Source organism: Elephas maximus, chromosome 20 (assembly GCF_024166365.1).
Source record: "Elephas maximus indicus isolate mEleMax1 chromosome 20, mEleMax1 primary haplotype, whole genome shotgun sequence".
Lineage (NCBI taxonomy): Eukaryota > Metazoa > Chordata > Mammalia > Proboscidea > Elephantidae > Elephas > Elephas maximus.
Genome location: NC_064838.1, coordinates 80,007,315 through 80,022,825, shown reverse-complemented (window position 1 = coordinate 80,022,825; position 15,511 = coordinate 80,007,315). Strand labels below are relative to the sequence as shown.

Below are 15,511 nucleotides of genomic sequence, written 5' to 3'. Positions count from 1 at the left end.
TGAGTTGAGAACAGCAGTACAAGGACTTAACTTTCGCTCTCTGTAAGCTAGTTATGTTGACCTTCTTTAATTTCTGCAGAAATAGCACAATCTTGTTCACTTCAAGACCTGTCCAATTGCTGGTTCAACTATTACTACCACTAGCATCTCAGTTAATGCCTACTCATTGTTCAGATACCAGACTAAATGCCTCCATTTCAGTGGAGGACTTATTAACTATGCGCACCAGATTTGATTAATCTGCTTTATATTTGTAATGCTCAGTCTTTCCACTTCGTGGCATTATTATTAATAAATAACAAATAATTTCAATGATTAAGGTATTTAATTAATGTTTGTAATTTCTATTAGATACTTAGTTTCATTGTTATAAAAATCTACTCAATTTACCATAAAATTCAAAGCACCTACATGTGTAATAAGCATTTAGCCAACATTTGATAAATTTTAGGAAAAGTAAATTAATGCATGACTAAAAGTTTGAACAAATAAAAACTTGACACACTAAGAAAAAATATGAAAGTTTTCCAAAAAGAAAGAATATCTATATCTATATCTATATCTATATCTATATCTATATCTATATCTATATCTATATCTATATCTATATCTATCTCTATCTCTATCTCTATCTCTATCTCTATCTCTATCTCTATCTCTATCTCTATCTCTATCTCTATCTCTATCTCTATCTCTATCTCTATCTCTATCTCTATCTCTATCTCTATCTCTATCTATATCTATATCTATATCTATATCTATATCTATATCTATATCTATATCTATATCTATATCTATATCTATATCTATCTATCTATCTATATATATATCTCAACTCAAGGCACGTAATGGTACACTGGGTATCTGGTGACTGTAGGGGGTATACACGTGGGGTACAATATAAATACTTATTAGAATATACCAAATTAGTTGAAACAAATTTGATTTCTACATATTATAGTAAAACACTGTGAGAAAATACATATATAATTTTTCAATAAAACCAACTTTTATTTTTAAGTTTCTTAAGAGCCTCTTTCACATCCTTGTTCCGTAGGCTGTAAATCAGAGGGTTTAACATGGGGATGACAAGGGTATAAAACAATGAGGTCATTTTATCTTGATCTAGAGAGTAGGCAGAACTTGGTCGGAAATACATGAAAAGTCCTGTTCCCTGGAAAATTGCAACAACAGTTAAGTGAGAGGTGCAGGTGGAGAAAGCTTTGAACCTTCCCTCAGCAGAGCAGATCTTTAAGACTGAGAGGATGATGTAACAGTAAGAGACAAGAATCCCTGAAATGGTACTCAGTTCAATGAAGCCAAAAACAGTGAATAATGCCAGCTCATTGACCTGAATATCAGAACAAGAAAGGAGGAAAAGTGGAGGTAAATCACAGAAGAAATGATTAATTTCATTTGACCCACAGAAACATAAGTGGAAAGTTAACGTGGTGTGTATCAAGGCATCCACCATGCTCATGAGGTAAACCCCAGCCATGAGCGCAGAGCACACCCTGCTGGACATGTTGACTGTATAGAGCAAGGGGTTGCTAATGGCCTTGTACCGATCAAAGGCCATCACTGCCAGCAGGAGACACTCAGAATCTGCAAAGAAACAGAAGATGAAGAATTGCAGAGCACAGCCATAGAAGGAAATTGACTTGTCCTTGGCTAAGAGGTCCACCAGCATCTTGGGCCCAACTGCTGTGGAATAGCAGAGGTCACAGAAGGCGAGGTGGCTGAGGAAAAAGTACATTGGTGTTTGAAGCTGGGAGTCCCTTCTAATTAAAATGATCATTCCAAGATTTGCCACAAGAATAATGAGATAAACAACCAGAAACATGGTGAATATGGTCGCTTTGATCTCAGGCTTATTAGTAACTCCCAAGAAGTGGAATTCAGTCAAGGAGGAGCAATTCTCTCCAGCCATTCTGTTTTGTTCTTGTTCTAAATGGCTACAAAAGTGATCAAGACAACGACAGATCAGGGTTCAACTCTGCTGGACACCCGCAAAGTATTATCTTTAAGGCAGAACACTTTCCGTCAATTGTCTCCTTTATCCACAGAAAGAAGCCCAGATAAATGTCAGTATTAAAGAGGCACCGTTATGTTACTGAAAAAAAAAAAACACTAAAGTGTTTGAAACACAAAGCTCAGGGACTTTAATCCTAAATCGATGTCATCCTTAACGTCTGTCATTTGTGCTGTCTTCTCCTGTCTGTCTCACCTTAGACGGCAGGTTTGAATAAACCTGAAGCTCATCCAGATTCAAAACGGCATTAAACTAATAACGATAATCTGGGGCGGGGAGACAGAGCCGGAGGACGCGGGCCTGGGTTCCCGGTGGGTAAAGGGAAATCCTCCGCTGGCCACAAAAAACCGCCATCATTGGATTCTTCCTGAAATATAATCGATTTAAGGATTCAGCAACAATGAGCGTTAGTGTGTATAAATTAACAAATGGAAATTATCATGTCACTGTTTTGGTCTCTGAGGTCTTGAGTTTTAAATGAACAGCTAAACAGGAGAGAAACACATTTTATTCACCTTTTCTACCGCACTGCACCTCTTCTTTTCCTACTGTCTGTAACCCCGTTATATTACTGATCTGAGACCCAAAGATAAGTCTGCAGACAAACTGAAGAGAACTGATAAAACTGGGGAAAACAGGATTTAATGCATATACTTGCATTTCTTTGGATTTTCAATTGAATATTCCAAAAAAGAAAAAATGGGGAGAATAATAATAAATAATAACTGAGAAATATAAAGGGTTCATTTTCTATGTGTGTGTGTCCATATGTGTGTGTGTGAATATTTATGTTCATACATAAAAATTGAAATGTCAATTATTGTCTTTTTTTTTCCTATACAATAGTATGTGGTTCATATGAACTCAAATTTATACTTATCGGTATTTTTAATATGATATCTCAGTTATGGTTGGAATAACATTAGAACAAATCTAAAATTCATATTTATAGTGATAGCATTTGAACAGTAATAAAAAGTAATGATTTACTTATAAATTTTAGTTAAAATATAAATTAATATAATACCTACTCAAACAAATGAAGTCAGTCAAATTCACACAGCTTCAACCATAAAATATTATGGTTTTCTACAGTATAGAGTTTATTTAACTGAATAAGTAGGTATAAAATGATTCATTTACAAATTTGCCAATATTTGGTTCCAAAAAAATATTTTTCTTCTATAGTCTTGTACTTTGGCAATTAAGAATCCTACCTGAGATGAGCATATTTTTCTTCTTCTGATTTTGGGTAGGTGAACACTAGGCAGGTCACATTTTATCTTTACTTAGTGACATTTGGGACTTAAATCTCTAAAGCCTCTGGCCTCAATTTTTTGTGTTGTTCTGATTAATTAGTACAGAAGTCACTCCTGAGATTTATCCTTCAGCCAGAGATTAGACAGGCCCATAAAACAAACAATAATACCTGTAGTTCAATCATGTATGAGACTAAATGGGCTGGGGTGAGGATGAGAAGACAGCAGAGAAGAGGAAAGCTGGACATACGGAAATGGGGAACCCAATATTGAGAAGGCGAGAATGTTGTCAAGTTGGCAACCAATGTCACAAAACAGTGTGTTAATTATTTAATGAGAAACTAATTTGCTCAGTAAACCTTCATCTAAAGCACAATAAAAACAAATAAAAAGAAAAAGGAAACAATTCTATTTTCTCTCCCACTTTATGTATATATATAGTAGTGAAATTGCATATAACAAAACATACAAAAAGTCAACAATTTCCACACTTTCAAATAATGAAATTAATTACATTTTTCCAGTTGTGCAAATATTGTCACTATCCTTTTCCAAATCATTCCACCACCATTAACATAAACTCGATGCCCCCTGTCATGGATTGAATCGTGTTGCCCAAAAATATTCATCAACTTTGCAAGCCCGTGATTCCCAGTATTGTGTGGTTGTCCGCCATTTTGTGATCTGATGTGATTATTGAATGCATTGTAAATCCTCACCTCTGTGATGTCAATAAGGCAGAATTAGAGGCAGTTATGTTAATGAATCTGAACTCTATACAGAATTAAGTTGTATCTTGAGTCAGTTCCTTTTTATATATAAAAGAGAGTTGAACAGAGAGGAGAGGGACCGAATACCTACTACCCACTGCCATCAAGTCAATAGCAACCCGATAGGACACAGCAGAGCTGCCCTATAGAGTTTGTAAGGAGAGCCTGGCGGATTCGAACTGCTGACCTTTTGGTTAGCAGCCGTAGCAATTAACCACTAAGCCACCAGGGTGTGCCAGGAGCAGAATATGCTCTTTGGACCTGGGATCCTTGCACTGAGAAGCTCCTTGACCAGGTGAAGATTGATGACAAGGACCTTCCCCTAGAGCTGACCAAGACAGGAAGCCTGCTGCTAAAGCTAGCACCCTGAATTCGGACACCTCCTAGACTGTGATAGAATAAATTTCTGTTTGCTAAAGCCATCCGCTTGTGGTATTTCTGTTACAGCAGCACTAGATAACTAAGACACCCTCGAAACAAAAATTCTGTCTTTCCCCTTCCCTCTTTCCTTTTCTCTCTCACAAGACTCGAAAAGAAACAGCTACAAACATTAATAATCGGAACATGGAACATACAAAGTATGAATCTAGGAAAATTAGAAATAATCAAAAATGAAACGGAATGTATAAACATCAACATCCCAGGCATTAGTGAGTTGAAATGGATTAGTATTCGCCAATTTGAATCAGACAAACATATGGTTTACTATGCCTGGAATAACATATTGAAGAGGGATGACTTTGCATTCATGGGCAAAAAGAGCACTTCAGGATGTATCCTGAAGTATGACACTGTCCCAAATCTGTGGGCCAGGCTTAGGCTTCTCCCAATCCACGTTGCTGCAGGGGCTAGTAAGCCCAAACAGGCAGGTCAGACCATAGGCTGCTGGTTCAGAAGCCTTCAGAAGCTGGCAGATCAGGTCAGGCAATAGGCCCCAGCCCCACAGGGCTGCTAAGTCTAGCAAATCCCAGCATCGGCAGGTCAGACAGCAGGCCTCTGTCTCTAGTCCCCCAAACCAGAAGTTAGATAATCATGAACTGGACATGGAATCCAGATGTAGAGAGAGAGAGCCCTGTTGGGGCTCCTATATATATACCTCAGAAGCAGGCCACGTCCTAGAGAAGGGCATGACATGGAAATTGAGTTGCCCCCTTCTGCAAGGTTGTAACTCAAGATACACCCCACAACAATCCTGCCTCATTAACATGTAGAGGTTAGGATTTATAACACATAAAATGGAGGACACTATAAAATACTGAGAATCATGGCCTAGCCAAGTTAACACATACCCCAACCATCACAGGCTCCATATACTTTATTTGCATTAAGATGTAATGTGCCATGGATGTGCATAATTATTATGCATAACCTAAAAATATCAGTTGAAAGTAGATGTTTAATAAACATAGAAATCTGTACTTTTCAGTGTCCTGTAACAATTCACAATTATCAAATTTTACTTGGACCAAAGCCAATATACTAAGCTGTCCATAGGACTGCCATCTTCCCAACTTTAGGTGACACTGTTTTTATTTTCTATGGCCTCCCAGGAATTGTGCAATATAGTCACCCATTTCACATCAAAGTTAATAACATTTAAGTGTTCAGCTAAGATAAATAAAACAAATTGTGTTTCAAATGTTTTGACACTTTCTATTTGCTCTTCTTGGGCCTCAAGCATTGCTAGAATCCTGTCATGATTTAAAAGTAGGACTTAGAGGACCCCTAAGTTCTCTTAGATCTCTGAAAATCTGTGCATTGCTATTTTTCTGTATTTCCAAACTTGGTTTTAACATAAAAACACTGTAATGTTCCACGTGAGTAGCAAAGAAAGTTAGCTTTTATAGAGAGATTTGCTTTATTACACTGCAGTCAGGAACCAATTGAGAGCAAACTCAAATCCACATGGTTATTTATTACCTCTGGATATCATTTTCCACATTTTTATAATGAAAACATCATGCTGAGAGAAATAAGTCACTCTCAGAAGAACAGATACTGCATGATCTCATTAATATGAATCAAGCAAATACATAGAAACAAAAGATTATAGTGGATCTCAGGGACGAGTTGTTGTTGGGGGCCATCAAGTCAGTTCTGACTCATAGCAACGCTCTATGTACAATAGAGCAAAATACTGCCTGGTCGTGCACCATCCTCACAATCTTTGTTGTTCTTGAGCCCATTGTTGCAGCCCCTGTATCAAGCCATCTCATGGAGGGTCTTCCTCTTTTTCGCTGACCCTCTACCCAGCATGATGTCCTTCTCCAGGGACCGGCCCCTCCTGACAATATGTCCAAAGTGAGTGAGATGTAGTTTCACTGTCCTTGCTTCTAAGGAGGATCCTGGTTGTACTCCTTTCAAGATGGATTTGTATGTCTGGCAGTCCATGGCATAATCAGCGTTCTTCGCCAACATCTAATTCAAAGCCATTGGTCTTCTTTCCTCTTCCTTATTCATTGTTCAGCTTTCACATGCATATGAGGCCATTAAAAACACCATGGCTAGGTCAGGCTCACCTGAGTCCTTAAAATGACATTTTAAAGAGCTCCTTTGTAACCAATTTGCCCAATACAATGCACCATTTGTTTTCTTTTTTGCTTGCATGAAAGTTGATTGTGGATTCAAGTCAAATGAAATCCTTGGCACTTCAATCTTTTCTGCGTTTATCATGATGTTGCTAATTGGTCCAGTTGTGAGGATTTTTTTTTTTTTTTTAATTTTGGAGTATAATCCATACTGGAGGCTGTGGTTTTTGATCTTCATCAGTAACTGCTTCAATTCCTCTTCACTTTTGGCAAGCAAGGTTGTGTCATCTGCATATCGAAGGTTGTGATTGAGTTTTCTTCCAATCCTGAAGGCTCATTCTTCTTCATATAGTCCAGCTTCTCATATTAATTGCTCAGAATACAGATTCGGTAAGTCTGGTGAAAGGACACAACCATAACTCATGCATATCTTGACCTTAAATCACTTAGTATCCTGCTGTTCTTTTCAAAAGGCTGCCTCTTGGTCTATGTACAGTTTCCTCAAGAGCAAAATTAAGTGCTCTGGAATTCCCATTCTTCACAATGTTATTAATAATTTTTTATGATACAGACAGTCAAATGCCTTTGTATGGTCAATAAAATGCAGGTAAACATCTTTCTGGTATTCTCTGCTTTCAGCCATGATCTATCTGACATCAGCAATGATATCCCTTATTCCGTGTGATCTTCTGAATCCAGCTTGAATTTCTGGCTGTTTCCTGTCCACATACTGCTACAATCCCTTGTGAAAGATCTTCAGCAAAATTTTACTTGTGGCAGATATTAACGATGTTGTTAATTTCTACATTCTGTTGGATTACTTTCTTTGGAATGGGAACAAATATGAATATGTTCCAGTCGTTTGTCCAAGCAGCTGTCTTCTACATTTCTTGACATAGGGGACTGAACATCACAAGCGCTATAGCTGTTTGTTGAAATGTCTCAATTGGTATTCTGTCAATTTCTGGAGCCTTGTTTTTCACGAATGCCATCAGTGCAGCTTGGACCTCTTCCTTTAGTACCATTAGTTCTTGATCATGTGCTACCTCCTGAAATCATTGAATGTCAAATGGTTTTTTTTTTGGTACATGACCCTGTGTATTTCTTCAATCATCTTTTGATGCTTTCTGCATTATTTAATATTTTCCCTGTAGAATTCTTCAATATTGCAACTTGAGGCTTGATTTTTTCTTCATTTCTTTCAGTTTGAGAAATGCAGAGCATGTTTTTTCCTTTCGGTTTTCCATGGTCAGGTCTTTGCACATGTCACTGTAATACCAGGTGGGACAAGCCATAGCTGATTTGGGTGAAACTGAGAAGGCTAGAGATAAGGGGGTGTGAACCTTGGAAAAAGAGAGAGAGAGAAAAAAAAAAAAAAAAAAAAGACTGAGAGACTTGCAAGACGACCGTCCAAGGGCTTCTTGAAAGTAACCTAAAAGCAGATATGGGTGAACTTAGTTGTTGCCAGAATGGCACTGCACAAGGCGGATAAGTAACTGAATGTTGTTTTGGTTAGTCTTTGGAAGGAACTAAAGCCTGAGCAACAATATCACCCTCTGTGTCCTACTGCCCCACATGGGGAACTGCCTCTTGCCCCCAGATGGATTTCACCTACCCTCTGGGACTAGGAGTGGGGTTAAGATCACCTGTAGGTCATTGGTCAAGAAGAAACAGGCAGCGGGTGCTAGCTCTGGTTGATACTCAGAAAGAGTACACCCTTATCTTTGGAAAACCTGAGCGGTTTCAAGAGCCCCCTTGGCAATTGATGGGTATGAAGGAAAGTTCATCCATGTATGACAGGTACTTCTGACCCTGCAGTAGAACCCATTTCCCTACACCGTATCAAGTTATATTTCCCCAGTACCAGAATGCATTCTACGGGTGGATGCCATCATGGGACTGACTTTGACCACATCTGTGGGAGAATTCCAACTTCAAGTGAGGATAGTAAAGACAGTCCTGAAGCGAAATGTAGCATGGCAACCAGTGACCCTGTCCTCACCACGAAGTTTGGTAGACATCCAGCAATATAAGTTGCAGGGATGACAATGAATTTAGTGAAACTATTTTGGAATTAAAAAGTATAGGTATCCCCCAGGAAGCCCACAGTGCTTTTAATAGCCCTGTGTGTCCTGTGAAGAAACCAGATGGGTCCTGGTGTGTGACTGTGGATCATAAGAAACTTAACATAGTGATCCCTCCTCTACATGCTGCAGTTCCAAGCATAAATTCTTTGTTAGAAACCCTTAGTAGAGACCTAGGCATGTATCATGCTGTGTTAGATCTGGCCAATGCATTCTTTAGATCCCTCTGGCCCTATCTGCCCAAGACCAGCTTGTCTTATCTGGGAGGGGGCAGCAATGGACATTTCAAGTGCTCCGTCAAGGATATTTACATAGTTCCACCATTTGCCTTGGTATGGTGGCTAGAGATCTGGCTCTTTTCACCTTCCTCACAACTGCCCATCAGTTTCATTACATTGAAGACGTCGTGTTAACTGCTGAAGATGTTTCTCTGTTACAGGGGTGTCTGGACACCCTAATTAGCCACCTAAGGGGGAGAGGATGATCTGCAAATCCACATAAGGTGCAGGGACCATGAACATCAGTAAAATTCCTGGGGGTCGTCTGGTCTGGTAAGAACCTTGTGTTGCCTGAAGCCATAACTGATATGATACAATCTTACTCCACCTCTAGAATGCCCAAGGAAGTGCAGGGTTTGTGAGTCTTTTGGGGGTATTGAAAAGTATTCATTCCTCATTTGACCTAGTGCTTGAGACTACTCTATCGACTGGTAAAAAGGGTACATCTTGGAACTTGATTAAACGAACAACAGCAAGCTTTTGAGAAAGAAAAGGTGTTGGTTGCACAAGTGACAGAGCTGGGCACAATATGGAAAGTTTTAATCCTTCTGGAGATGTGAGCAGCACCAAGGATAGCCTTTGCTGGGCCTTGTGGCAAGACCAGGATGAAACTAGTCCCCCTAGATTTTTGGTCTCAACTGTGGAAGGGGACAGAAAACTGATATAATCCCATGAAGAAGCACTTGTTAGCAGCCTATGACACTCTCTGCCAGGTAGACTCAGTAGCAGGGGCAATAGCTCTCACCCTTTGCACAGCTTTGCCCATAAATGAGTGGTTCAATGGGCTGTATTTCATTCCATCATCAACTATAGCCCAGATAGCTATGCTGACCAGATGGCATGTACACCTGTAAAAGGGTAGTGCCCTTGCTGCCAGTCTGTTGTCCCAAGATTTACAGGCTGTAATTGGTCCAGGAACAAATCAAGATTATTCCCCTTCCCGCGCACAGGTTAGTGCACCACCAGAGTCACCTCCCCTCTCCTCCAAGACAAGAAGACCCGCTGCCAGCAGCTGCCTGGTACACAGATGGCCTACTCTGCTTTCTTCACTTTGAGGCAGCCAATGTCTTCCTAGTGTGGGCTCACAGATTCATCACAGTCCAGAACAAAAGGAGGTGCTGGGTCCATGGGAATCTCCCCTTCTCAAGCCCCGAAAGCATGCCTTTGAGAATGGTGCCCTGATATGAATCGATTAGGCAACTCAGTAGTTGACAGGGTATTTTGATGGGTCTTGGTATTTTCCTGGGTGTAGGGATTGTCTGCTGTGTTTTCCTATACTGCTTGTATGGTCTGTGCCTCCAGCTACAACAATGCTATCTGTCGCTACAGTGACACCTCCTTTTGGGGCCCTCAGGAACTTTGCAGAAGAGGAGGAACACATTAAATTGTAAGAGCCAGCCTCAGGAGGTGGTCTGAAGTGGAAAATAGGCTTTCAGTGGCCGATCACGGCTGCTCTCATGCTTTCCATTAGTTCACCACTGTGTCTGTTAGTTCACTGCTGTTTTCCAAGCCCCTGTCATGTGATCTTGCTGAGGCAGTCTGATGTAACTACCTGGTGTGTAGTCGCTTGTGACTTTGACCACTATAAAACCTTCACCTTCTACTGCTTGATGGGGAGACCTGCTTTGACCCTGCCTCCACCTAGTAAAGTTCTTTCAAGGCCACACTGGAGTTGCCCTTCTCTATCTTTAACCCCTTGGCACCGTTCAATTTTGGAAGGAAATTTAAAGTTATTGGTCCATGTCTGGACACCATATTTGTACCCTGACCTGACAGATACAAATGTCAAAGTACCTTCATTTCTCTTGGGTATAAAACTGTATGTTCAGTTGTAGTAGATACTTCCATACAGTTCACCAAAAAGAATGCCAATTCCCACTTCTAATAAAAATGTATGAGAGCTACAGTTGTACCACATCCCACCAATACTGGCTGTTGTCCATCACTTTTGTTTGGGCCATTCTGTAGGTGAGTTATGCACAGATATTTTAATTTTATTTACTTCAGCATTAATAAAGTTGCATATCTATTTCTATTAAGTATTTATGAGAGTCTGAATGTGAATAAGAGGGTATCAGAAGGGCTGTACTTACAAGTATCTGGCCTTCTGAAACTCATCATATCCAGCCAGGCATCATTGTTACCGACATTTCAGGTAATTCAGCCTAGAGACACAGTGCAATCCTTTTGAATGACGATGAGCCACAAAACTTGTTTTCTTTTTCACAATCTCTCCAATAGGGGAGACAGGGTCTGTGTGCACCCTAATCATCCACCTACAGGGATGATTACATACAGGGCCCTAAGAGCTGGTAAAGAAGAATAGTGACTTCTTAAATGGCCCAGTGATTTAGAATGCTTTTGTTTCCCTCTTCAAAGCATGCATCTGGAAAGGAGTTTCCAGGGAGTTTAAAGATTGCTGTCTGTGGCTTTAACATACGACCTCTATCTTTTTGGATCATTGAGCATTATTTCTGCTTTATCCATACAAATGTAGTTAAAGATAACAGCACCAGTATGTATTTATATGTTCACTGTGTTGTAGGCTTACCCTAATCTACTACCATATGTCATTCTTATGTTTAGGAATTTCAGTGTTGAGGATGAAGGAAGGAGGGAAGGTTGAGGAATTTTCTTATAAAATTCACTAACTACACACAGGGGTTGTTAGAATTGAAGTAAACAGATTTGTATTGTTAAAAGTCTATTAATGTTATGTTTTCTCCATTTGTGTGGAATCCCAAGATAGAAGGGTCAGTTCAGGCCATCTGGCCCAGATGGCAGAACCGTGAAACCCTCAAACTATAATCCCAGAAAGTGGTTTTAGGGAGATTTAGGGTGCAATTAATTAAGTTCACTTATTACATTTTTGGATATCCATTTATTGAACTTCAAATTTCTCATTTATTGAGCTTAAAATTTCCTTCACTATAGATCACACCCAGTAGGTGTGATTAGAAGGGACATTACACAAATAAAATCAGTCTTTTGATAGTATAATATAAAACAGTCTTATGGAAAGGAAATAATTATATATTATGTTTACATCTTCTGAGTAGAGATAATGGAGTGATTCCCTGAGTACTTGTTTATAAGCACCAATTTGACAAAAGCATGGGTAATTGAGAAAACATGGTGGAGGAGAAAATCATAAAACTCATCTAAAACAAGGATTTTCCACAGGATTTTTCCAACATATCTTCCCCTAACATGTCACAGTGTTCCACAAGGAAATGCCACCTAGAAAAGCAGAGGGGCTTTTAGGATTTACCAGAATTCAGAAATGTTTTCTCACAAGAGAATTTTACCATAGCAGCTGAAGATTTCTACCAACTTCAGTCTGAAATAGATCAAACATGCAATGAGGATGCATTGATAATTACTGGTGATTGTAATGCAGAAGTTGGAAACAAAGAAGGATCAGTAGTTCGAAAATATGGCCTTGGTGATAGAAACAATATCGGAGATAACATGACCGAATTTTGCAAGACCAATGGCTTTTTCATTGCAAATACCATTTTTTAGCAACATAAATGGCAATGATATACATGGACCTTGCCAGATGGAATACACAGGAATCAAATTGACCACATCTGTGGAAAGAGACCATGGAAAAGCTCAATATCATTAGTCAGAACAAGGCAAGGCATGACTGCGGATGAGACCATTAATTATTCATATGCAAGTTCAAGTTGAAACTGAAGAAAATTAGAACAAGTCCACAAGAGTCAAAATATGACTTTGTGTACATTCTACCTGAATTTAGTGACCATCTGAAGAATAGATTTGATGCAATGAACACTAATAACCTAAAGACAGTTGTGGGATGACATCAAGGATATTATATATGAAGAAAGCGGGAGGTCATTAAAAAGACAGGAGAGAAAGAAAAGACCTAAATGGATGTCAGAAGAGATTCTGAAACTTGTTCTTGAACATCAAGTACCTAAAGCAAAAGAAAAAAATGAAGTAAAATATCTGAACAGAAGATTTAAAAGGGTGGCTTGTCAAGAAAAATAAAGTATTGTGATGGCATGTGCAAAGATCTGGAGATAGAAAACCAAAAGGGAAGAACACGGAAGACATGTCTCAAGCTGAAAGAACTGGAGAAAAACTTCAAGTTGCAATACTGAAGGATTCTACAGGGTAAATATTAAATGATGTAGGAAGCATCAAAAGAAGATGGAAGGCATACACAGAGTCACTATACCAAAAAGTACTGGTCAACTTTCAACCATTTCAGGAGGTAACATATGCCCAGGAACCAACGGTACTGAAGGAAGAGAGGTTCAAGCTACACTGAAGGAATCAGTGAAAAACAAGGCTTCGGGAATTGACAGAATACCAACTGAGGTGTTTCAACAAACGGATGCAGTGCTGGAAGTACTCTCCTGTCTATGCCAAGAAATTTGGAAGAGAGCTACCTGGCCAACCTACTGGAAGAGATCCATATTTATGCCTATTCCCCAGATAATCCAACCGAATGCAGAGATTATCGAACAATATCATTAATATCACACACAAACAAAATATTACTGAAGATCGTTCAAAAGTGGTTGCAGCAATATATCGACAGGGAACTTCCAGAAATTCAAACCAGATTCAGAAAAGGACATGGAACCAGGGATATCATTGCTGATGCCAGATGTATCATGGCTGAAAGCAAAGAGTATCAGAAAGACGTTTACCTGTGTTTTATTGACTATGCAAAGACATTTAACTATGTGGATCATAACAAATTATGGATAACATTGCAAAGAATGGGAATTCCAGAACACTTAATTATGCTCATGAGGAATCTGTACATGGATCCAGAGACAGTTGTTCAGACAGAACGAGGGGATACTGCATGGTTTAAAGTCAGTAAAGGTATGTTTTCAGGGTTGTATCCTTTTACCATGCCCACTCAAGGTGTATGCTGAGCAAATAATCTAAGAAGTTGGACTATATGAAGAACAGCGCTTCAGGATTGGAGGGAGACTCAATAACAACTTCTGTTATGCAAATTACACAACCCAGGATTGGAGGGAGACTCAATAACAACTTCTGTTATGCAAATTACACAACCTTGCTTGCTGAAAGTGAAGAGGTCTTGAAGCACTCACTGACGAAGATCAAAGACCACAGCCGTCAGTATGGATTACACCTCAACATAAAGAAAACAAAAATCCTCACAACAAAACCAAAAAAACAACATCATGATAAATGGGGAAAAGACTGAAGTTGTCAAGGATTTCATTTTACTTGAATCCACAATGAACAGCTATGGAAGCAGCAGTCAAAAAATCAAAAGACACATTGCATTGGGCAAATCTGTTGCAAAAGACCTCTGTAAAGTGTTGAAGAGCAAAGATGTTACCCAGAGGGCTAAGGTACAGCCGACCCAAGCCGTGGTGTTTTCAATTGCATCGTAGGCATGGGAAAACTAGACAACGCATAGGGAAGCCCAAAGAGGAACTGATGCCTTTGAATTGTGGTGTTGGCAAAAATATTGAATATACCATGGGCTGCCAAAAGAACGAACAAACCCGTCTTGGAAAAAGTATAACCAGAATGCTCCTTAGAAACAGACGGTGAGACTACGTCTCACATACTTTGGATATGTTGTCAGGAGGGGTCAGTCCCTGGAGAGGGACATCATGCTTGGTAAGGTACAGGGTCAGCGGAAAAGGGGAAGACCCTCAGTGAGATGGATTGACACAGTGGCTGCAACAGTAGGCTCAAGCACAGCAAAAATTGTGAGACTGTGTGGGACCAGGCAGAGTTTTGTTCTGTCGTGCACAGGGTCACTGTGAGGCAGAACTGCCTCCATGGCTGCTAACAACAACAGTGTCACTAATACACGTCTTTATAGATTATCTCTAGTAACCACAATAATTTAGTTTACTTCCTCATAAGCTACAAAGATAATACATTCAAGATACATATTTTATACTCAGTTAATATTCCTTTGACTGATGTCTTATAAGCACCATTTATACCACACAGGACTCCTAGATCAGAGATTAAATGCTTCCATTCCAGGGAAGCCTTTCTTCAGCACACCAGATTTAGAATTTTGCTCTGGATTAATAGTGCCTAGTCTTTTTAATTCATGAAGATTTGTAATTTATGATAAGTTATTTGAATGCTTAATTAATGTTTATAACTTCCACTAAAAAAAAAACTTCCACTAGATTATAAAATTCATTAGTATAGAAACTGCTAGATTCACCGTGAAATACGGTGTACTAAAATGCACGATAAGCACTTAGGAAAAAAAAATCAATAAATCTTAGAATAACTGAAATAATCCATGAATGATACAATGAGCAAAGAAAAGTCAGCACACTAAGAAATGTCTGCGAAGTTCTCCACAAAGAGGCAGTAAAAAAAAAAAAAATTATGTCAATTTAAGACACATCATGAAACAAGGCATGTTTCAGGAAATGCAAAACTTTCATATGATATGGCTTTAGGTAAAATACATATGTTATTAAATTAATGTATCTGGGACAACTTTGTGTCTTATGCAGCTTTTTACCATATGATTTTACAAAAACAACTGTGTGTTTTATGTT

The 15,511-nt window shown here is 39.1% G+C and overlaps 1 protein-coding gene across 1 annotated transcript; it reads right to left on the bottom strand.

Moving 5' to 3' along the window:
* Positions 1-994: 994 nt before the first annotated feature.
* Positions 995-1,930, bottom strand: LOC126064146 (olfactory receptor 5W2-like). The gene has a single exon (XM_049862835.1). The coding sequence runs from the start codon at positions 1,928-1,930 to the stop codon at positions 995-997; it is 936 nt and encodes a 311-aa protein (XP_049718792.1).
* Between the last annotated feature and the right edge of the window lie 13,581 nt (positions 1,931-15,511).